The 24,205-nt window shown below is 47.1% G+C and overlaps 1 protein-coding gene and 1 long non-coding RNA gene across 7 annotated transcripts in view; both read left to right on the forward strand.

Moving 5' to 3' along the window:
- Positions 1–9,204, forward strand: part of SEC16B (SEC16 homolog B, endoplasmic reticulum export factor) — a 54,884-nt gene extending 45,680 nt beyond the window's left edge. For all 6 annotated transcript variants that reach the window (XM_053209602.1, XM_053209601.1, XM_053209604.1 and 3 more), the window contains 8 exons: positions 290–589; positions 1,324–1,388; positions 4,389–4,541; positions 4,713–4,808; positions 5,143–5,248; positions 5,378–5,457; positions 7,391–7,489; positions 8,125–9,204. In XM_053209602.1, coding sequence (XP_053065577.1) covers positions 290–589; positions 1,324–1,388; positions 4,389–4,541; positions 4,713–4,808; positions 5,143–5,248; positions 5,378–5,457; positions 7,391–7,489; positions 8,125–8,193 — 968 coding nt within the window. In that variant the 3' untranslated portion in view covers positions 8,194–9,204. The remainder of the gene's footprint in view (positions 1–289; positions 590–1,323; positions 1,389–4,388; positions 4,542–4,712; positions 4,809–5,142; positions 5,249–5,377; positions 5,458–7,390; positions 7,490–8,124) is intronic.
- A 975-nt stretch (positions 9,205–10,179) lies between these two features.
- LOC128313090 (uncharacterized) overlaps positions 10,180–24,205 on the forward strand; it is a 43,599-nt gene continuing 29,573 nt past the window's right edge. The window contains exon 1 of the long non-coding RNA XR_008293303.1: positions 10,180–10,719. This is a non-coding gene — a long non-coding RNA (uncharacterized LOC128313090). The remainder of the gene's footprint in view (positions 10,720–24,205) is intronic.

Here is a 24,205-nt window from a genome sequence, read left to right on the forward strand (position 1 = left end):
GTGAAACAAGGAAGGTAATTTCTATCCTCCTGATGTGCTGGTTCAAGGCTCAGAGATCATACAAGGCAGTGAGGGAAATAATTTTGTAAACTCTAAGTCACAAGCAGTGACAGGTGTTACAATCACTGCTGTGTTGTATTTGTCATCACATTAATGGCAGCCACATCAAGCGGCCTGTCCTTGTGACTGCTTTTCAAAGAGGACATGGCAGGAATGACCCTGGTGTGATGGGTCCACGCTAATGTCACATTGCAGGTCTCAGTCCTTCTTCTTTGCCCTATGTCCTTAGGAAACACTTTCTACCATGATCTTTTGGGACGTCAGAGCCACTCAGAAGCCCTTGGGGACCGCAGAGCCTTGTGGCCAACACTGGAGCAGATGGGGCCAGGCCAGCCCAGCTCACAACACCCCATTCCCCACCAGCCCAGTGCCTGTCCAGCAGGAGGAGGTGTGGGGCAGATGGGGGTCCCCGTGCCTCTTTACTCGGTTCCTGAGGTCTGTCTGCCAGGGACTGGTGGCTGTATGGCCGTGACAGGCCCTCCTGGAGGAGAAGCCTGGGAAGAAACCCAGCAGATATATCCACCTCCTGGTAAGACCTGCCAGCCAGGCTGGAAGCCCGGGGTGAGGAGGGTCGAAGGGGAGGAAGCAGATGATGGAGGTGGGCGGGGTCAGAGGTGGGGTCAGAGCTGATCAAGCCCTGAATGGTTGGTGTGCACTGTCTGAGGGCCTGCTCTGTGGTAGCCCTGGGGCTGGGACTCTGCGTGCCTCCGAGGGCTTGCCCTTCCATTACAACCTGCCTCTCCACTGGACAAGCATAGTGAGGCTCACAGCGGTCACTCCTGCCCTCCCCTTGGATGCAGAGTTCCTAAGAGAGAGGCTGCAGGGTGGAGAAGGGAGGAAAATGCCACTGGCACCCAAGTGTGGTGAGCAGTGCTGAGTCACCAAGCGAATGCTGGCGGCCAGACAGGGGGATTACATCGTAGACCTTCTAAGATAAGGTCCTGTCCAAAACAGGAGACTCAAACGGAGGGGAAGGTCAGGGAGGAACCCTGTGAACTAGCTCCACGTGACCCAGGTTTCCAGGATTCCTAAGGAACAGCCTGGGTTCAGGGTAGAGGTCAGGTGACCAGCACGTCCTGGGGCAGCTGGAAGAGGGTTGTGCCCGTGGATTCGCATTTACGCGATCCAATTGGTTTGGACTGGATAGGCTGGGACCTCCAGCTGCTTTGCAGTTAGAAAAGCCGACAGTAGCCACGTTCCTTCTTCAGATTAGATGGGAAAAGCACAAGTTCACATCACTGTTTGTGTTTTGTGCCATAACAGAGAATATAGTATCTCAAGGAAGTTTCCAGCATCTGGATGGTCAAAAGGCTGTTTCCAAACCCCAGGTGAGAGGACAAAGCACAGGAGATGCTGACGCCTACCTCCTCTAATGCTTCTAATGCTTCAGGTTTTTTCCATTTGCCCGGATTTCTTAGCCATGTGCAAACTCCTTCTTCTGCCTGGCCCCAGCTCTCCCTTCCACAATGCAACTTGTTTCTCCTTGTTTCTTGCTATACCAAATCCTAGCGGTGGGAAGGAGGGCCGTGTTCTTGTTTCTGTTCAATCCTGCCAACCGGTGTCCATGGGGGGAGAGGTGGCAGGGCTGAGTTTAGTTTTGGCCTCTGAGATCTCTGACACCTCCCTCACTGTCCCACCACACACTCACCACGCCCTGCCCTGTCATGGGAGACTCTGATGCTTATTTCTTTAAATTTTTTTTTTTAATGTTTATTTATTTTTGAGAGGGACAGAGACAGAATGCGAGTGGGGTGGGTTAGGGGCAGAGAGAGAGGGAGACACAGAATCCAAAGCAGGCTCCAGGCTCCGAGCTGTCAGCACAGAGTCCGACGTGGGGCTCGAACTCACACACTGTGAGATCATGACCTGAGCCGAAGTTGGACGCTCAACCGACTGAGCCACCCAGGCGCCCCTGATGTTTATTTCTTTATTGTAATGTTTACCTTGCTTTTTTCCCCAAGAGGGACCTTTGTCAGCTGTGTCTTTTCTCCTCAGTTAGGCTGGGAGGTCTTGGAGGTGGCCATGTCTAATTGACCATTCTATCTAGCTGTTGAATGTGCCCTTCCCCCAACAATGGCCATTGCTGGTCCCAAACTTAAGATGTTCTTCAGCTTTGCCTGGTTGGAGGCTTACATTGTATACGTTTGAGCATATACGTAGTGGTTATACCTAAAAATGTCTCAAGTAGGTACTTGGCCACAGGACTTAAAAACTTTTATGCTTTACTTTTTTTTTTCTGACTGAAAAAGTAGTACATTATTGTTACAGAAAACTTGAAAAGTAAAGAGAAAGTATCATATAAATAACCAAATATCGCTCATGTGTTCTCAAATGTGTATATGAAATTTTATTTCCTATTTGTTATTTAATACCATAAAATGAGGTTTTCCAGGTCATTCATAAATGGTTTTTAAAGTTTTATTTATTTATTTTGAGAGAGAGGGAAAGTATGAGTGAGGGAGGGATTGAGAGAGAGGGAGAGAGAATCTCAAGCAGGCTCCACAATGTCAGCGGAGAGCCTGATGCAGGGCTTGAACTCATGGTTCATGAGATCATAACCTGAGCTGAAATCAAGAGTCGGATGCTTAACCAACTCAAGCACCCATAAATGGTTTCTAATATTGGTATGATAAAGTCCATTGTGTGAAAGCACCATGATTCATTGGTTCCTTTGTTCACAAATCCCGAGATCCTGTCGTATCTGTAGCACTATCACAGGGTTGGGGAGACGCAGGGAACCAGACAAATCCTACTTTCAGTTTAGTGGAGGTGACTGCAGATGAACGCTGTATGCATAATGGATTTTACCTGAGATGGGGTGTCCAGCAAGGGTACCTCTGGGGAGGCCTGGAGCACAGGTCAGAATGGGGGGCCGACCTGAGCCAGGGAGGTGTCTAGGGAATGATCCTTCAAGGAAGAGGGAGTAGCAAGTCAAATGGGACTCACTTGGTAGGTGAAGGAAGGAGCAAGGGACTCACTGTGTGTAGACAGTGGGGAGCAAGGGGCTGAGAAGCAAGGCCAGGGCAATAGAGGCCAGACCAACATGGCTTTGTAGGCCACAGGAAGGAGCCCCAAGTTTCGCTCACCACTCCCACATTGTTAAACATTTCAAGTGTGTGTCTCTTCCTTTTCTTTCTTTCCTCCTCTCTCTCTCACTGTATATTGCCTTCCCTTCCCTTCTCTTCACATGTAAAACACAGCGGTGGACATTCTAGTGATGGACGTGTAAGCCTGGTCTATTTCTTGAATTATTCAGTCAGGAGAAATTTCTAGAAGGAGAGGCTGCTTAGGTTGGAATCCTTGCTCTGCCAATTGCTAGCTCTGTGGCCTTAGGTTGCTTAATCTTTCTGTGTCTTAGTTTTCTCCTATATAAACGGGATGATAACAATAGTACCCACCTCGTGGGACAATTGTAAGGATTAAATGAATCACTGTATGTAAAGTGCTTAGAAACGGTATTTACTACACAGTAAATTCTATATTCAGAATTAAAAAATGAAGCTTTTTCTAGATTTGCCAAAGCATTTTCCAAAGGTTGTACCAGCTATGCCTTTTTTTGAATACAAAATGTAAATATAACACAAAGGGACAAACATTATATGGTTCTACTTATATGAGGTACTTAGAACAAGCAAATTAATGGACAAAAAGAGTAGAGGCTATTAGAGGATTGGGGGAGGAGAGAGTGAGGAGTGTTTAATGGGCACAGAGTTTCTGTTGAGGTTGATCCGATGTTCTGGAAATGGATATTGGTGGTGGTTAGCCAACACTGTGTGAATGTACTAATGTCACTGAATTGTGTGCTTAAAAATACTTAAATTGGTAAACTTCATGCTATGTATATTTTACCACGCACACAAATAGAAAGGCGCATGGACACGTTTTGCTGCCCTCTGGTGCATTTGTTCACGGTTGATCTTGAGCAAGTCTGCCAGGAATGAGCTCTAGGATGAGTTAGGGCCAGTGTATTACGGTCTCTGTCCTCTTGGGTGTGTGGGTCCCCACGGGGGGTTTCCTGTTCTCTTCATCTCCAGCGGTAGCATTCCATATCTTCTGCTCCAGGCCTCGGCATCGTTGTGGAAATCTGATGTGGGGAGGTAGCATGGCAGCCAAAAGTCCATCCAGTTAGGGACACCACGGGGACTGGGATTGGGCTCTGGCCTTGTCCTAAGACCTTCCGCAAACCATTTCTGAGCCCTGTGTGTCCTCATCAGTCAGGTGTGATCCTGGAAGGCCTGCCTGCTGATGTACTGAGCGGGGCTGGTGATTTGCCTTTGTGGCCTGTCAAGTGCTATGAAAATATTAGTTCTTATCTTCTTTGATTCTAGGTGCCGCTGATTCCCAGATCACGAAACGTTTCTGAGAGTTCCACCATTTCAGTCAAGGAGGATGAGGAGGAATCCTCCGATGAGGCAGATAAAAAATCCTCCCCAAATCCAGCACAGACGGAAAAGCTAGGAGATGTGAAAGAGAACACAAAGGTGGCGGTCTTGTCCTGTTGCCATCATTCCCCCCACCCCCAACTTGGGGGGCAGGTTGGGAATCTGGGCTTTGGCTGGGCCTCTGACAACCCACCATCAGACTGGGGTCGGCTAATCTATTCGGCCGGAGGAGCGCACCACAGGCCTTAAATCTCCCCCCTTCCCTTCCAGAGCTCAGGGTTTGGCTGGTTCAGCTGGTTTCGCTCGAAGCCCAGAAGCAACACGTCCCCTTCTGGAGAAGACTCGTCCGACAGTCCCGACCCTGAGGTGAGCATGAGGGTGTGAGGGCAGGGACCCTTCCGCCCTTTGGAGGAAGTTTCCTCAGAACCTCTGAGGCCCGGAGGTCTCATCTGGCAATTGGCAAAGGCAGATGATGAAGGGTCTTAAAAATTAGGACGAAGAATATTAACTTTAGGGGGCCAGTGGTTGTCTGATCATTGAACAGAGCAGTGGCAGGAAGGAAGTGGAGTTTTGGGGTGAGTGCCCGGCCGCAGGTCACAGGTTGAGGCCGCTGTTGAGGGCATGGTGGGGATACAGCCGCCGGCATGAATTTGTTAACCAGTGGCATCACCAACACTGCCTTTCTCTCTCCACTAAACAGGAGACCTCCGGAGAATCTTCTCCCCCTCAGGCCGGGCCCGGCCTCTCACTGACATCTCTCCCAGAGCCCCAGTCTCTGCCAGGAGGCCCCTTCTCTGGGGCCACAGGTACCGCCAACCGCATGCGCTCTCGGCTGTCTGTGGGCTCTCTGTGCTCCTTGGCCATTGGGGGTGCCTCTGGGAGTGGGACTCCTCAGCCCTGGGCAGTGGACACAGCTCCCACTCGTTGTCTTCTAGGCGAGGGCGGAGTGCAAGGACCTGCGTCCGGTGAGGGAGCGGCCGAGGGCACGGGCAGTGGAGGCTCGTCTGGGCCTGAGGTGAGCCGTCTTGGGGCTGGAGCCTGGGGCCCCACCAGATGCCCGTGTGAGGACTGCACACTCGGGGTGGGCTGGAGGCGCCATCTTGTGAGGGTCCGACTTGGGGAATCAGAGAGAACTTCTGCACCAGTTTGCTAGGGCCACCGTAACAAATGTCCCGGACTGAGCAGCTTAAACAGTTACTTCCTCACGGTTCTGGAGGCTGCAAGTCTGAGATGGAGGTGTGGGCAGAGGTGGTTTCTCCGGAGACCTCTTTCTCGGCTTGTTAGATGGCAGTGGTTTCACATGGTGGCTCTTCTGTGTGTGTTGGTGTCCAGATTTTCTCTTCTTACAAGGACACCCGTCATACTGACTCAGGGCCCACCCTAATGACCTCATCTTACCTTAATCACCTATTTTTTAATTTTATTTTTAATTTTTTAAAGGTTTTATTAGACTTTTTTTAATGTTTCTTTATTTTTGAGACAGACACAGAGCATGAGTGGGGGAGGGGCAGAGAGCGAGGCAGACACACAGAATCCTTAGCAGGCTCCACGAACCCACGAACCCATGAACTGTGAGATCATGACCTGAGCTGAAGGCAGACACTTAACCGACTGAGCCACCCAGGTGCCCCTTTAAAGGTTTTATTTATTAAAAAAAAAAGTTAATGTTTATTTATTTTTGAGAGAGAGAGAGACAGAGTGTGAGTGGGGGAGGGGCAGAGAGAGAGGGAGACACAGAATCGGAAGCAGGCTCCAGGCTCTGAGCTGTCAGCACAGAGCCTGATGCAAGGCTCGAACTCGCGAGCCATGAGATCATGACCTGAACGGAGGTCAGACGCTTAACCGATGAGCCACCCAGGTCCCCTTTAAAGGTTTTATTTTTAAATAATCTCTACACCCATGGTGGGGCTTGAACCCACAACCCCAAGATCAAGAGTCAGATAATCTACCACCTGAGCCAGCCAGGCACTCCCTTAATCACCTCTTTAAAGACACTACCTCAGGGGCACCTGGGTAGCTCAGTCAGCTAAGCGTCTGATTCTTGATTTCAGCTCAGGTCACGATCTCATAGTTTTGTGGGTTTGAGCCCCTTGATGGGGGCTCTGTGTTGACACGTGGAGCCTGCTTGGGATTTTCTCTCTCTGCCCCTCCTGCACTTGGACTCTGTCTCTCTCAAAGTAAACAAATAAACCTAAAAAAAAAAAAAAAAAGACAGTGCTTCCAAATACATTCTGAAGTACTGGGAGGGTTAGAATTTCAACACACGAAGTTTCAAGGGGACACAATATCAACTTCCCATATCAACTTCCTCAGGTGCGATCTAGAGACCTGCCTCTTTCCCTTCCCCAGAGCTCATTAGTGTCTTTGGCAAGGGCTGTACACAATTCTTTTTTTTTTAATGTTTATTTTTGAGAGAGAGAGAGAGAGAGAGAGGGGCTGAACCCGAGTAAGGGAGGGGAAGAGAAAGAGGGCGACACAGAATCCAAAGCAAGATCCAGGCTCTGAGCGGTCAGCACAGAGCCCAATGCGGGGCTCAAACCCACGAACCACAAGATCATGACCTGAGCTGAAGTTGGATGGTTAACTGACTGAGCCACCCAGGTGCTCCCCCACCCCCTGCTTTTTTTTTTTTTTTATGAGGGCTGTAAATTCTTGATAAATCTTGCACACGGTACAAATTTCATGCTAATTGCCAGGAAACCATTTTTATTTCCTGTGGTTGGGTTAGAGCACTCTTGTAGTATTTTAGGCCTCTCAGAGAATATGACATTACATCCAGGGTTGGCTGTGCCCACGTGGGTGATGGCTGTTTGCTTGAATTACCTGAGTTCTCGCAAGAATCCCTTTCTATCTGCATCTCTTGACCAAAGTTGATGTGCAGGGAAGCCCTTGATTTTCTGGAATCAGAAATGGTGATTGATAGGATTTTCTATTGATTTCCATCACAGGGTGTTTCCTCTGAGTTTTTCTACAACCCTGGTCTTCTGCTCCCCCCACCCCCCTTGAAAGGAGGTGTTCCTCTCTACAACCCATCTCAGGTCCCCCAGGTAAGGAAGCCCCGAAGGAGACGGGTTAGGAGCACAAATTTTGGATGAAGGTGATCCAGGTTTATAATCCTAGTTTACCACTTACCATGTGTGAGTTCTTGAGCAATGCCTTACTTGGCCTCTGTAAGCCTCAGTTTCTGCATCTATAAAGTGGGGTTGGTAGTAGCTACCTTGCAGGGTAGGTGTGAGGATTAAATGGGAGCATGTATGTGAAGGACCGCACACAGAAAATGGTCAATCAGTGTCGTTATTAGTGATACTACTCTTGACCTTTCACAGGTCTTGAGACTTTGAGAGACACATTGGTGTTGGTACCGGTGGTATGGAAATACCATTACTCCAACCAGGGGGTGAGGGGATCATTGCAACCTTTGAGAGAAGCTAAACTTCCTGCTCTTCAGGGACCTGGGGCAGACCGATCCTCTAATGTGCCGAGTTGGCCTCCCCCCTTCATAAAATTGAATTTCTTCTGCCACATCCAAGAGGTATTGGGTGAAAGTAACTAATTAGATTATCACAAAAGGAAGCCACATACAGCTCACGTGTTCAGGATCCCCTAGCTCAGTCCTGCTAGCCAGCCCTGGATGGAGTCCTGCTTGGGGCTATAATCTCATGTGACGATTATTCTTTTCCAGCTCTCCATGGCTACTAGCTTGAACCGGCCGAATCGCCTAGCCCAGCGCCGCTATCCAACCCAGCCGTGATGAAAACCACACCCATTCCAAGCTGGTCTCCTTCCTTGATCTCCAGCCCCTCTGCCATATTGGGGTCCCCAAGAGGGTTGTGCTGGCCTATTGCCTCCCCTGTCACGAAGAAGGCAAGAGGACAGGGTCTTCTAGGACACAGCTCAGTCCAGTCTCTTAACATTGGCTTCAGAATGATGGAGAGTAGTCGGGTAGAATAGCAGACCGGAGGTGAGCAGAATGCCATGGGGGAGATTCAAGATGGTGGCTTCAGATCTTCAGGAAAGTCAAGGTTAAGAACCCCTTGGCTGGAATCAGTGAGAACCCACTAGGCTCTGAGGCAGGAAATTATTTGGGGGAGGCTCTCAGAGCAATATTCGCAACTAACTTTGACTGGTTCCTCAGTCTTAGTTATGGACCGATTCGTGCCTCTAGTTAGCAGAGCTTTTATACTGAAACTTGATTATTGCTTCCTGTCATAATTCCCTCCACAGTGACATTTCAGCAGTTTCCCTCTTGGTCCTAGTTTTGTGCACATTTTTATGTGCTTCAGATTAATTATATTTCTCTCACTTTCTTAGCTGGTCCTATTTTTTCACATTCTGGCATCTGGCTATCAAGTTAGATTGCTATAGGCATCATATTGTCATGGTAACCGCTGAACCTAGTGATGCAGATGGATGGAACATCAGTATAATAAATGATGGGGGATGTTTCCTAAAAATGCACCCCTTCCCTGAGAGAGAACGTGTGCCTGATAGTGTTAACCCCGCCCTTCCTACCTCGGGCCTCTGCGGATTGATGTTCGCAGGGTCACGGGAGCCAGAGGGAGGCGGGGAACATCTTGGAAGCTTCCAGTTCTCTTTTCAAACCCAAAATAGGAATGACTCTTGCTGTTTGTCAGATTTGCTGAAAATTGCTCCTCACAAAGAACATTTTTTGTATGTGTAATTGTACATACAGGTTTTGTACTCTAATGCAGTACAGTTCTGATGTTATGATAGCGATTAAACCAGATCATTTTATAGCAAATGCTTGTCTCTGGCTGATTTTTGCAGAGGGAGAGAGCATCCAGAGCACATTCATCCCTGAAGTGCTTCTAATAATGGTTTCATTGTGTGATAAGGTGCGTATAGCTGGAAAGAGCCCTTTGTTAACAAAGAATCTGGGGACTGAGCCTCTTAACTTCCAAGTCTAGTGTTATTTTTTCAATTGAAAAAATATGGACAAAAGCGCCTCTGATGCAAATCAGTCACTCCATTAACTAAATATTGCATACTCTGTTCTCTAAAAAGTTTATTCATCTCTCAGATTAAATTAGGAAATGTCTGCATAAGTGTTTTCTAGACTGAGAAGGCCCTCAGTCAATGCTGTTTCCTTACTTCCCCTAAAAGACTGCTGCTCCTTCACTCTGGTGTGCTGACACCCAGTGGCGGTACAATGGCAGTCGTGTGTGAGTTTCACAGGACCCAGACTCGGATCTCAAGGCAGCTCAACCTTGTAAACTTGGGCAAGGTTATTTCACTGACTGGTGCTTCAGTTCCCTCAACTATAAAATGAGGATGAGAATTATGATAGTAGCTACCACATAGGGACATGCAAGAATGAGAACCAAAGTCTTAGAAAAGTACCCGAGGGGCGCCTGGGTGGCTCAGTCGGTTAAGCGTCCGACTTCGGCTCCGGTCATGATCTCACGGTCCGTGAGTTCGAGCCCCACGTCGGGCTCTGTGCTGGCAGCCCAGAGCCTGGAGCCCGTTTCAGATTCTGTGTCTCCCTCTCTCTCTGCCCCTTCCCTGTTCATGCTCTGTGTCTGTCTCAAAAATAAATAAAACGTTAAAAAAAAAAAAAAAAAAAGAAAGAAAAGTACCTGGAACGAACCAAGCACTCTGTAAGTGTGGTTTAAAAAATTATTAGTAAACAATATAATAAGTAAAATCTAGACTGTCCTGTTGCCTACCAAGTTAAACTGTCATTTGTTTTAATATATTTTTTTAATGTTTATTTTTGGGAGAGAGAGCACGAACAGAGAAGGGGCAGAGAGAGGGAGACACAGAATCCGAAGCAGGCTCCAGGCTCTGAGCTGTCAGCACAGAGCCCGATACGGGGCTCGAACTCACAAACCGTGAGATCATGACCTGAGCTGAACTTGGACACTTAACCGACTGAGCCACCCAGATGCCCCTAAACGGTCAGTTTTTCATTCATGATATAGGTAATGGAACAGGAACTTAAAACTACTTTTCATTCAGTGTCCTTATTACTGAGTTTTTCTTCACGCACCTATCTGCCACCAATGCCAGATCCTGTGGCTTAGTGCCCCTGGGAACAAGGGCTTAAGGGAAGTCCTACCCCATAAAAAGAAGCTCTTGAGAGGAGGAGAGTGAGGGCTGAAGAGGAAGGCAGAGACAGCAGATGCTGGTGTGCTCACTTTCTCCTCCCGTTGGCGTTATCCATGGAAAGCCAGGAGTAAAGCATCACCAGAGCAAGCACTGAGCTGAGTTACTTCCTGGGCAGAGGGATACCCAGCAAGGGACTACTTTTCCGAGGGTAAGTCAGGGGGTTTTATGCACTAGAAAGGGAGGCCGTCATGCTATGTTTGCTAATTCATGATTGAAAGCTTGTGCTCTGCAAAGTCAGGTGCATCCATTAGTCTGTACATGGTTGGTTAAAACAAGTCCTGTTGTTCCTTGGGCAGGAAAGAGCCCTCAGCTGGGTCCAGTGAGGTCTGATGAACCGGGGTCACTCAGAGTTCTTGGTTGTTTATCAGCTCTTTTTACTCGTGGTGATGGTGGGGAGGTTGCTGAAGGTCATGATTCTTTTACAGCTTCAGCTGGCCGAAACCAGTTTTGGTGAAACAAAGCAAGTGCAGCTGTAAGAGGAAAGTATTTGTTTCCTTCTTTAGAAGGTGGAAGCTTTGGGGAGCAGAGCAGGTTGTGATAGAAATCTGCTGCTAGTGGGCGCCTGCGAGGCTCAGTCGGTTAAGCGTCCAACTTCAGCTCAGGTCATGATCTCGCAGTTTGTGGGTTCGAGCCCCAGGTCGGGCTCTGTGCTGACAGCTCAGAGCCTGAGCCTGTTTCAGATTCTGTGTCTCCCTCTCCTTCTGCCCCTCCCCCCACTCACACTGTCTCTTTCTCAAAATAAAGGCATTAAAAAAAAAAAAAAAGATGCCTCCAGGGCTGGGGAGCCTGAGAGCGTGGGGCTTGTGGCCTCTTCCTTATCTGTAGCTTGGGAGAGGCTGCAGGGTCTGAGGGGAAGCTGGCTCTGGCCTAGCAACTTGTCCCACATGACTTGAGAGTCCTAACAGCTTGGCCTCAGGGACGGTCAAGGTCTGAGGCAGAGCTTCTAGCGCCCTGCAGCCTGGTGCACGTGGACCCCAGCAGGAAAGGATGGCTCGGTGTCCCTGAAGGCCACAAGGGGCCGGCTGTGCCCCAGCCAGACACCTGCAGAGGGCCCACTGTATCAGCCACAGGCCTGCCTTCCCGTCACCATGAGCCATGGCGGGGCGAGAGAGTAAGCAGAATTCTCTAAGGGAAAGCTTTACCCACAGACACTATCTCAAAGGGAAGAGCCTGAGACATCAACCTGCAAGTGTGTTTCCTCCCCTGTTCTTCAATGGGGTGTAGGCTCGGACAAAGAATACTTACAGGGAACAAAGATGCTACGTTTTCCTTAAAAAACTGAGCGGTGATGTGCAAATTTGCGATCCTGCAATATACATACAATTTAATATTTATATGAAAACATTTAAACTTAATGTTCAGCAATTTGGAAGAGAATAAACCGTTAAATTCCCATTTAAGTGTCTTTATCACATATCACCATTCCAGCCCTTCTGTCTAATCCCCTTACATGCCTATAAAACTGCAGACCAGCCAGGCTTCCTCAGTCACCTGCATCTACTCCCCTGTCAGCCTTAACTCAAGCTTCAGGTTGTGCAGGATCAAAGCCTCCGCGAGCTTTCCTTCCCCCTTAGAAATCTTTTTTTTTTTTTTTCTCTTTGGTCTCTTCCTCTGGGCAACCAAGACGAAGGGCAAGAGACCGCCTCCACCTCTCCACAAAAATCGGAATATTATCTTCCCAAGAGGAAATATGCAAAACAGTCTTCGGCTTGAAAAGAACAATAGGGGTGTAATTTCGGTCTGAGCGCTCTCTGGGGTTTCTCTGATATTTCTTCCCACCCCTTCCCAGAGAGTGGAATGGAAGTGATGTTCGCCTCTTCTGTTTGCCACCTGAAGCTGGAAATTGCACAGATCACGATCTGCACGCCACAGGGTGCTGGCCACTTACCTGAGGTTGCAGCCAAACGTGGTCCCCAACGCTGCCGGCTCCCCGTGAGCGCCTGAATCAGCCACTGCCCATTCAGGTCCTCCAGAAATGGTTTCTTTATGAGATGTAAAGTTATTTTGAATGAGGGTTAACAGCACAGTGAAATGTTCTGTTACAACCTCATTAAGTTGAGGAATCTGCTTCCCATGCTTTCGTCCTTTCTGTACGCATCTCTGGGTAACAGCTCTTCGCTGGAACTAGGTCAACGGCAGCATAACCTGACTGACCCGTTACTTGAACGTGAGGCGTTGTCCCGGTCTTGATCCGCCTTAGAGCCGATTAAGTATCCAGTTTTTAAAGAATCTCAAGAGAGGGGGATTCCTCGGCAGCCCAGACTTTCACACCCTCGACATTAGGAAGTCATTCCTGGTACTTTATACCCAAACCACTCATGTGGCTCTTCAAGACTCTCAGCCGGTCCTCAGTGGAAATGGGAGAACAGCTGCTTGCCGCCACCTGTGCCCAGAGTTCTTTCGCATTCTGGAAGGCCGTGGAATCCTGCCTCAGCTTGTGAAATGAAGGCTCACAAAATGGGGTTTTCCTGGTTAGAATTGGGGGTGAAACTACCTAAATGTTTGGAGTCTCCTGGTAGCTACAATGGCCAGACACTCCGAATTTCACTAACAGCAATAATACTTCTTGACTGTTTCCTTTGCATCGGGTACTGTGAAATGCAGTCCGTGAAGTGCCCAGGATTATGCAACATTTTATAGAAAGCTCCAGAGAGATTAAGCGATTTGTCCAAAGGCACACAGCTCGTAAGGAGGGAGCTGGGGTTAGAGTCCAGGTAGTCTGAATCCAGCCCTCAGAATCTGGGCTTGAAGCCACATTGCCCCTGGCCATGCGTACATTCATTCACTCACTCATCAAACAGTAATTGAATGAATGATGTTTCAGGCACTGTTCTGCGTTCCCAGCATGCTAGCCTCGACCGTTAAAATACTCCTAGTCTAGTGAGGGAGACAGACATACAGACACAGCATTTACTACATAACATAAGAACTTTTAGACTTAAAAATGTGTTCGGGGGCACCTGGGTGGCTCAGTCGGTTGAGCGCCTGACTCTTGATTTCGGCTCAGGTCATGATCTCACGGTTCATGGGGTTGAGCCCTGCATCAGGCTGGGTGCTGACATCTCGGAGCCTGCTTGGGGTTCTCTCTCTGCCTCTCCCCCGCTCGTGCTTTCTCTCTCAAAATAAATAAATAAACATTAAAAATCATGTTTGAGGAACTTAGTACCTCGATACCCCTTAATAATACAGGGGATTCATCTATTTATAGAACTTGGGGGCTAATACGTAATATGTTCAAATTGCACCACCTCTCGTAGGCTAAGATCAAAGTTAAATTCACTGCTCACGTATACAATAGTAAATGTGTTGGTCAAAGTTTAAAGCGGCATCGAGGTGTGGGTGTGCGGGAAGTCTGAGGGAACAAGAGTAACAGTGCACTGTGATCACAAGTGCCGTGGAGCAATGGCATCTGAAAGAGAGAGAATCTGATTCTGACCTGCCAGACTGCCCCAGAATCCCCTGTTGCTTCCTGCCCTTTGCACGATTCTGAGGCAGGAAAAGACTGACTATTGCAGTGGCGCTTTCTGAAGGGCGGCGTGCGAGGTGGGGCCTGTGTGTGATTTTGTGTGTGTGCACACATGGGGCGGCCATCGCGTGAAGATGGCTTCTGAGTGTATCTCTTCACCTAAGTTCCACCTCTGCCTTACATTTCCTCTTCTTCACAATTACTGCTTACTCTCAAGAGAGGATTACTTAGAAGCCTCTTCATTAAGCGTCATCCAAGTGGCTGACACTATGTAGATATCCATGGAGTCTCACGTACTAGAACAGGATGTAACAGATCATATGTCAATAACTCCGAACACTTGGCTAGGAAAGTTTAGCTACTTTCTTGCGTTCCTGCACACCGGGTTCTTGGAAATCAAAGGTCTTGACTTTGAAAACTTGTCTCTGCGTACCAGGGGCCCATTTTGGAGTGTAAAAGATGATCACCAAGTGTTTTTTGTTTTGATTTTCCACTGTCCTTGCGTTCTACAATCATGATGTAGGGTCCCAAGGAGATCTCATTGTCCTGGAGCAGAAATCATTTTGAGTTTTGGGCTTCAAGATTTTATTGCCACTTTTGGGATAGTTAAATAAATACCCTTGAATTAAGGAACAAATCGAAGCCCCATAGTCATGACTTCATGTTAGTTTTCAGCTTCTTCTCTTTGCAGACAGTCACAACTGCCCCCACCCCGCCCGCCACAGATGGTGTTAGCCATCCCAATAACGCACATCAGTTAATATCTTGAGTCAGGATCCAATTGAAGGAGCTTGTCTAACAGGCACAGTGCCGACAACCTGAGATACATTGACACTTGCTAAATCGGTTTTTAAATGCACTAGAGTAGTTTGCAATTTAAAAGCAGTGGATGTGAGGCGCCTAAAATAAAGAATTATTTGCAAAGAAAACAATCACTCCCAATTTAACACCCTGTAGAGGCTGATTTTGTAGTCTCAGGGAAGAAGATTAAGAAGATTTTCAGGGGCGCCTGGGTGGCTCAGTCGGTTAAGCATCCGACTTCGGCTCAGGTCATGATCTCGTGGTCCGAGTGTTCGAGCCCCGCGTCAGGCTCTGTGCTGACAGATCAGAGCCTGGAGCCTGTTTCAGATTCTGTGTCTCCCTCTCTCTCTGACCCTCCCCTGTTCATGCTGTCTCTCCCTGTCTCAAAAATAAACATTAAAAAAAATTAAAAAAAAAAAGATTTTCATTCTAGGTTCCCACCCCAGTAGCTGAACTGGTGACCTGTAGTAAGTTAATTGAATTTCTCAGTGTCCCCAAACTTGTCAGTCAAAAACTTGGATCCACTCATTCAACAAACATTTTTTAGGACCTTCCATGGGATAGAGAAATGAAAGTGACGTGCTAGCTCTCAGAGTGCACAGAGTTGTCCCAGGTGCTATTGATGTATTGCACTCTGGTTCTGCCTACCTGGAAGGAGGTGGTTGGGAAGGTTCTGGAGGGGGTAACTTTATCCATGAAAAGACCATGGCCCAGAGAGGTTAATCAATTTTCCCAAATCCCCTTAGTTAAAGTTCTGATTTTCAGGCTGATGAGCTTTTCCTTTGAATATGAAAACACAATTTAAAATGCAAAGCTTTTTATTGTTGCAATGAGGGTGTGGGTTTTGTTTTTGTTTTTGTTTTTTGTTTGTTTTGTTTTCTTTAAAGAGAGAGAGCATGCATGAGGGGGGAGGGGAAGAGGGAAAAAGAGAGAGAGAATCCCAAGCAGGCTCAATCCCCACCCTGGGATCATGACCTGAGCAGAAATCAAGAGTCAGTAGCTCAACAGACTGAGCCACCCAGGCACCCTGAGTGTGTGTGTCTAGTAATAAAAGCATTGGTAATAATAATAATAATATTTTGTGCTAGGTATTGATACAAGAGTGTAAGTTTACATGTGTTTGCCATTAAATTCTTTTTTTTTTAATTTTTTAATGTTTATTTATTTTTGAGAGAGACAGAGACAGAATGCGAGTGGGGTGGGGCAGAGAGAGAGGGAGGCACAGAATCCGAAGCAGGCTCCAGGCTCCGAGCTGTTAGCACAGAGCCTGACGCGGGGCTCGAACACACAAGCTGTGAGATCATGACCTGAGCCGAAGTCGGAAGCTCCACCGACTGAGCCACCCTGGCGCCCCTGTCATTACATTCTCTTAACAATGAAGTGGGTATTCTGAAGAAACTGAGCACGGAGTTCAAGTAATTTGCATAACATCGCACAGTCAGTGATGGAGCTGGGAAGCATTGTGGTAAGTGCCTCTTCTTTAATCTTTAAAACAACTCATCGAGGTGGATTTATTAATCTCACTGCCCAGAAGAGGAAATAAAGGCACAGAGAGTTTAGTAACTTCCTCAATATCACACAATAAGTGGAGGAGCTGGGATTTGCACCTATGTACTCTGGCCCCAGAGCCGAGGCTCTTACCTCTCGTTCACCTAGTTTAAGGTGGTTGCACCTGTTCTGCAAACCCAAACAGGACCACTGACCCTCGTTCCCAGCCTTCCAGTGCTGTCTCAGCCAGGGTAAAACTCTGTTCTTCTGTTTCCCATGTGCAGCTGAGGAATATTACTCATTATCTTGAGTATTTATGCATATGTCTGTTTTGAACGTTAGACTTGTGACTTTTCAGGGACAGGGTGATGTAACTTACCCATCTTTGTATGTCCAGCACCTTGCACAATGCCGGTACCTAATCCAGGCTCAAAATTCAAAATAGACCTGAATGAATCGTTTCTCATCACGAGAACCTCAGAACTGTTTGTAAGGAAATGCCCACAAATTATGTCTGACCTAGAGGTTGCCATATGGGGTCATCTTATTGTTAGAATTTGATCCATTTCTGCATCTTTAGAAGCTGGGACAGGTCTTGGTATATAATACATGTGAAAAAAAAATCTGTGAATGAATGAATGGCTTTGTAAGGGAGGCCAAATGAGAGGATCGCCGCAGCTTTTGGGAAACTGTCTACAGGAGAGATGATAGATGTTTGGAAGGAGGAGCCCGGGGCCCCTTGCAGAGACCCCCCACGCAGGCAGCCTCTGTGGCAGCTGATGGAAGAAAGGTGCCCCCGTTTGAGGTCAAGGGAAGGGATGTCCTGCATTTACGACTCTTCATTTGACCCTCAGGGGTGCCAAATTTTGGCAGAAGAATGTCTTGGCTTTAAAAGGTACTTCACCCCTTTACAGCCGGTATAATTGCTGTTGCAATGCTTTGCCCCAGCAGTGTCTTAATTAGGTCAGATTTCATACCCCGGGCTTTAACTTAAGCCTCCCGTATCTGCAATTCTAAGGTTCCCTACTCTTGGCATTGCCAGGAAGTGTTCCCATTTTCTAGATGGGGTGGGGGGGACACTCTGCCCTAGAGCCTGTTTTTGCACTCTTCCGGGGGTGCAGACGGGGTCCAGGGGAGCTAGGGGAAAGGAGATGAATGTGCCAAGCGAATCATCGAAATTCTTCTAAAAAAGAAAATCCCACTTCTTTAAAATTTATTTTAATGTTTTTATTTATTTTTGAGACAGAGAGAGAGCACAAGCAGGGGAGGGGCAGAGAGAGAGGGAGACACAGAATCCAAAGCAGGCTCCCAGCTGTCAGCACAGAGTCTGACGCGGGGCTCAAATTCATGGACTGTGAGATCATGCCCTGAGCCGAAGTCGGACGCTTAACTGACTGAGCCATCCAGGCACCCTAAGAAAAAAATCCCCTTTCTAAGTCACCCTTTTCTAAGCACTGTTTGGATATTGCTTGGATAATTGCAGGATCCAAGGCTCTTCGTGTTTAGTTAAATTATATAGTTTGGCACTCTGTGCGTTAAAAAAAAAAAAGCCACCTTTTTATTATCTGCCTTTTATCAAGCAGAACACGCCCCTAGAGTTATATCCTTCCTCTCCCCACCATGCCACCCAATAATGGGAATTAAGCCATTTGCCAAGAAAACAAACACAATATAAAAATGACACAAATACATAGTCCCCAACCCAGAAGGAAAAGAGCATCTGCCAGCTGGCGGTGTAATATTTATCCAGAAGAGAAGGTGCCCCAACAGACTGAAATTCCTCTGTGGGATGGGGGAGGCTGAGGGGAGGTCAGTGATGGAAATCACCTGTATGGGCCCGGCCCAAATGGGGACACGGTGGAAATCAATTCAGCGAGCTCCGTGTGGCCGTCCCCTGTTATGGGTGCATTCAGGAGGCACCTGAAGAGGCCATCCATCGGTCATGTGAAAGGGGAGGGGTGGGGGGAGAAAGGAGGTAATTGGAAGTCAGCTTGACTGGGGACTTCTCCTCCAGCGGGAAGTGTAGCTAGAGAAATACAGGACAGAGACATCCCCAGGTAAGGCAAACTGGAGCTTTAGCCCCGGCCTTGGGGAGCAGCGTGGTGAGAAAGGAAAATCCACTCTGGCTGTAGCATTTCAGACGAGCCTCTTTGCTAACTCGTGGTCTGCTTCTGGGCTGGGACAAAATTTTACTCCTCCCGCCCAAGAAATGCACTTTCCGTGGCCTCAGCTGACTCAAAGCCCGCACTGATTTATATATAACTTGCATCTAATTCCTTAATCAAATGCTCTTCGAGTGAATAGAAATTCTGTTATTAGAAATTGTGCAATGCATGGAAGCCAGTCAATCTTCCGTTTTATTGATAAATTGGAATGTTAAAACAACTATGCTGGTCGGTATGACAGTTCTGTCTAAGAAAGAGGCAGTTAACAGAGCTGTGTAAATCAGAAGGGTCCTGAAACTGTGGTTGGGGAGACATGATATGGCAAAACGTCTACCAATAAAGTGGAGTATTACAGCAAATTACCCAGTTTATACATGCAGGCAAAGCTTCGCTTCTCATGCCATGTTTGAAAGCCAATAAAGCTTGCAAATGTGATGGGAGCCACTATTTCTGCCTCTGTGCAGCTGTTTATCAGCAGCTTTTTAACACATTTTCACATATTAATGAGGCGGCATAGCAGTTCCAGAATTAGAACAGTGGGATGTATCATTGTCTGCCTTATCTGAAGATGCGCCTGCTGTCAGCGTCGTTACCAGGGTGTGCACAATGGGAATGGAGTTTTGGTGGGTGCTGCACGACCCCTCCTTCCCTGGGTCCCAAACCCCCTCATCTCTGAATCTGCTCATCTCTGTGCTGCTTTTGTGGCATTTGGGAATTTTGCAACGTTGTCTCCTTGTTTCATGATTTATGTGTCAGTAAGCCTTGAAAATTCCTCAGTTGCTTTCCCATGGGTTTCCTAAAATAGTCCCTGGCATTCAGTAGGTGCTCCATAAATGTTGAATGAAGGACTGAATGAGTGGCCAGGTAGATGGATGAAAGTGTTCCTTCAACTATACTTCAAAAAAGAATAGAAAAGAAAGTGTTTTCTCTGTGGCTACCCTCTGCAGGCACCCATCACCTGTCACTGTGGCTTCAAGACGCAAAATACGTATAACGCGTGGCTTTCCTTGGATTTGCATACAGATGGCGCAATGGCAAATGAGGTCTCTAAACCAAGAACTGTCAGAGACGTAGGAGCCTTTAACACAGAGATTCCCAAACACAGGTCTGCTGCTGTGGCCAGAGCGTTGCAAAGTTTTAGCCCTTCTTCAGTGAAAAGAGAAAAAGAAGCGGTGAGTTTTCATAGAGCTAACATGAATTCTCTTAGATTTCTGAGATTGGGTCCTTCTCCATTATTTGACATTGAAATGCCATTTCTTTTTTAAAATAATGGTAATGGACACTGGCATTTTAAAAAATGCCCTGGGGCGCCTGGGTGGCTCAGTCGGTTAAGCGTCCGACTTCAGCTCAGGTCACGATCTCGCGGTCCGTGAGTTCCAGCCCCGCGTCGGGCTCTGGGCTGACGGCTCAGAGCCTGGAGCCTGTTTCCGATTCTGTGTCTCCCTCTCTCTCTGCCCCTCCCCCGTTCATGCTCTGTCTCTCTCTGTCTCAAAAATAAATAAAAAACGTTAAAAAATTTTAAAAATGCCTTAACTTGGCAAAACAAAAACTTCCTGAGTCTCTCACTTTTTTGGGGTTTTTTTTTTTTTTTTTTGGTTGGGGGGAAAAACTGGCTCATTTCAACGAATGCTAAGACCTGTCAAGTGCTAAAGTACGTCTCTGTCCTGTCTCTTCAGAGCAGGCATCCGGGCAGGATCACATGAATCTTGTGGGAATGCCATCACTAAGCTATGAGAGATTTCTGAAATCCAGGTCAGTCGCTTTAAGAGAGGAGCCAAGAGGCCAGTAGACTCATGTCTCATGCTTTCTTTTCTGCTGCACATGTAGTTGCTGCATTGCCTTTCGGACATACACGTGCCCTGTGGTGAAAATACAGAGCACCTCTCTGAGCTCTGAGCATTCTAGCTGGTGTGAATTGTGGGAAAAGAAAGCGCGGCGTAGGCACACCTGCACAGTCACGCCTCCTTTCTCTGAATTCCCACGGCTCTTACCGTCTACGCCACAAAGCACAGCCCTGGCTTTTTCATATTGTCGTCTGTGCCGTGTTTATTATTCTTACTTCCCCTAAAGGATAGGAACAGACGACTTGAATCCTGTTCCTGATTGAGAAACCGGTTTGTTTGGTTTTTTTCCTTTTCTTGAAAACACAATCTTTTCTGGAGGCGGTTGGCCACTCATGGTTCTACACATGTCGGAGAGATGTGAGATTCTGTTGACCCGGTTTCCCGCGCTGGCTCTGTGACTGATGGATGACACTGTACGAGTGAGTGCTGAATCTCACGGACTCCAGAGCCCTGTCGCTAAGAGGAAATGACAGTCCTGACCTGCCTCGCTGCGAGAAGTGTCCTATGCATTAACTGCCTAATGATGCTAATGCTCTTTGAGAATATAAATGTGAAACATTATCATTATGGGTAATACTAGTCTTCAGTTTTTAAATGTTTTTCCTCAAAGGGGAGAGGCAGAAAGATTATTTAAAGAAATAGTGAATAGAAAGCTACCGTTTGTGCTTCATTTATGACTGACTTTGATCAGGATGGCATAACCAGTGGGAATGTGGTCTTGAAGTCCTGAAGGTAATTATTTCTACTTCGGGGCATGAAGTCTTTTCTTTCTCCTCCTCCCATCAGGGAAAAAAGAAAGAAAGAAAAAGCCAGGAAAGCTAATGCTCTTAAAAAAATAAGACGATTTCTCTATGTCAGGTCTGGAAATAGTGTTTGCTAAAGTTGCTGCTACAAAAGTAGCCCAGCTGAGTAGACAGGAATTGCCACAGAGCTGGCCTCTGCCTTTACCATCTTGCCATGGAAGGAACCAGAAGCAGGAGAGGTCATAAGATTTTTTTTTTTTTAAAGCTCCTTTAGGTTTTTAGAATTTTAAGAGTAAAAGGATTCTTGTAGATCCTGTAATCCTTGTCCAGTGTCCTTTCTACTTGTGACAGACATTTGTGGCTCCCTGGTGGTATGTTTCCTGTTGCCGCTGTAAAAAAATGATCACAAACTTAGTGGCTTGAACCAATACAAATCTATTATCTTACAGTTCTGGAAGCAGAAGCCTGCTGAATCTTAGGGGGCTAAAATCAAACGTTAGCAGAGCTGGTTCCTTCTGGAGGCTCTAGGGAGACTCTGTTCCTTGTCTCTTCCAGGTTCTGGGGACAGCCCGCATTCCTTGGCTTGTGGCCACATTGCTCCAGCCTTGCTTCCATTATTGCATGGTCTTCTCTGCTCTGTCAAATCTCTCTCTCTCTCTCTCTGCCTCCTCCTTATAAGGAGTCTTTGATATATTGGCTGAGAAAATGCCAAGTGTAAGGGTCCTGAGGTAGAGCATGCTTGGTGTATGAGTAACAGTTGAGAAGTCAGGATGCTGAGGGTGATGCAAAGGGAAGGGGCAGTAGAAGAGCTCAGAGATGGGGGCAAGGGCAGGTCATATAGGACATAGAGGTCAGTGTAAGATCCTTGGCCTCTGTTCCACAGGAGAGGGAAACTCCTACTGGCTTTGAGCAGAGGAGTGACTGCCATGATCTGACCTACATTTTCCAAGGACCACTCTGGTTGCTGGGTGGAGACTGTGACCATCCAGGTAATAGAACATGGTGGCAGGATCGAGGTGGTGGCTGTGGGGATGGTGGTAGGAAGTGGTGGAATTCTGTATACATGTTCAGGGTCGAACTATCAGAATTTGCTGATGGGTTGGCTATTGGGGTGTGAGAGAAACAAAGGCGTACAACCTAGATTTTTGGGTCTAGAAGGAGGAAACTGGGGGAAGGCCACAGGAAGAGCAGATGTGGGGAAAAGATCGAGTTTGGTCTGGACATATTCAGTCTGAGATGTGTGTGGGAATTACAAGTGGAGATGTGTCAAGTCTATGCAGCTAGATTTGCTAGTCCCAAGTTCAAGGGAGAAGTAGGTAAAAAGTCTTCAGAGAATACATACTTAAAACCTATCATGTCTGCTTATTTGTCAAAGGGCAAAGACCAAGTCCTTTAATATGACATTTAAGGTTTTCTATGGGCTGGGGTCACTTTCTTCTCTCATTGAGCTTCTCCTACACCCAATGCTTCAATCACTGATAATCTCCAAACCCTATTATGCTTTTCATGCTTCATAGTCTCCACTTGTGTTGTGCCCTTGACCTGGAATGTGCTTCCCTCCCTTGCCTTCAAAATCCTGTTAATCCTGATTGCTTCTTCTGATTGCTTTAGCTGAAATCCACCATGCCCTCCCCTGTGTTCCCAGGTAGACTGTGTTCCCTGTCTACTTATATTTGACTACTCACGTTTAAGTCTAAATCCCCTCTAGATTGTAAGTTCCTTAATGGTAGAGAAGGACCATGGTTCACTGATCCTTATATCTCTAAGGCATCTCCATGATGGAGGTGGACATGGGTGTGGGATCCTAAAAACCATAATCCCCAACCAGTCACTCTTCACCACTACTGGTTTCGAGGTAGACTTGTGTGGAGGACATGGCCAGACAGTAGCACACTATTGATTCCTACAGGGGTTGGTCAAAATCCCCATGTGGAACTCATGGCCTGGGGGAGCTGGCTTCAACATGCGAGTCACAGTGTTGTCTTTGCCTCCCGAAGAGCTCAAAGGCTGGACTTCAAACTGGCTTCCTGGGTCCCTTTCCCTGACGCCCACCCACAAGTCTTGACCACTCTCTGTGAAGGTAAGAGGGCAAGGACAATTGAATCTCACAGGGAGAAGATCTAGGGAAATATAGCCCAGAGCACAGCTGGCTTGAGTCATGTCCATGAGAGACTTGGGAGAGGAGAGTTGGTAGGAAGCCAGAGGCATAACTCATCACGCTAACCAGATATGAGGACACGATCTGGAAATAAAATCAGGGACTAAATAAGGAGGAGCGAGAGTGGGGCGGGGATGCAAGGGCATCTAACTTCTTGCTCACTGCACGGGCCATTCCACTATCCATGATTCCGTAGTGTCCCAAGCCATGTCCCGCATTAGCTGCAGTGAGGACAGCCCTGAGTCCCACCACCAGGTGGAGCCTGCCCTTGCATCTAACCCTGATTTTTCTCCTGGCAAACGCTGAATAAGGTTTCATTGGATTTGCTGAATTGGGTAAATCCTCAGAACACAGGCATGTTCCCAAAGGAAAGAGCGGTTAGTCTGCGTCAATAACAGCAAGTGCGGTGAAAATGTAAGAGGCTTTCCCTGAGATCCTAATATAAGATATGGGATAATGTAGTGGGAAAGAGTGAGGGCTCTGGAGCTCTGTGATCTTGGACAAGTTAACCTTCCAGGGCCTCAGTTTGCTCATCCATAAATGGAAGTGATGCCATTTCTCACATCATAGGATCTTTTTTGTTTTTTGTTTTTTTTGTTTGTTTGTTTTGTTTTTTTTTGCATTAAATGAGTTAACATTTCTCAATACTTAAAACAGTGCTGGGCACATAGTGACTAACCAATAGTCATAGCTATTCTTACTATTTCATAAAAGCGAGTTAGTTATAGAATGGCAGAGGGTAGCTATGTCAGAGAACCTCTCTAAATCTTTGTTTTAAGGAGGTTTGAAACTTCTAAGGAAGAAAGATACTTTATCACGTCGTCCATGTCTCTTACCTGAATATTTCTCACTGCCACGCAGCCTATTTCTTGGCAGCTTGAATGACCCTTCTCATCCAGAGGGAAATCTTATTGGAGCTGGTTATGGGGCTGTTATTTAGACAGCTGCTTTTTGGCATGATCCCAAGTG

Source organism: Acinonyx jubatus, chromosome E4, assembly GCF_027475565.1.
Source record: "Acinonyx jubatus isolate Ajub_Pintada_27869175 chromosome E4, VMU_Ajub_asm_v1.0, whole genome shotgun sequence".
In the NCBI taxonomy this organism is placed as follows: domain Eukaryota; kingdom Metazoa; phylum Chordata; class Mammalia; order Carnivora; family Felidae; genus Acinonyx; species Acinonyx jubatus.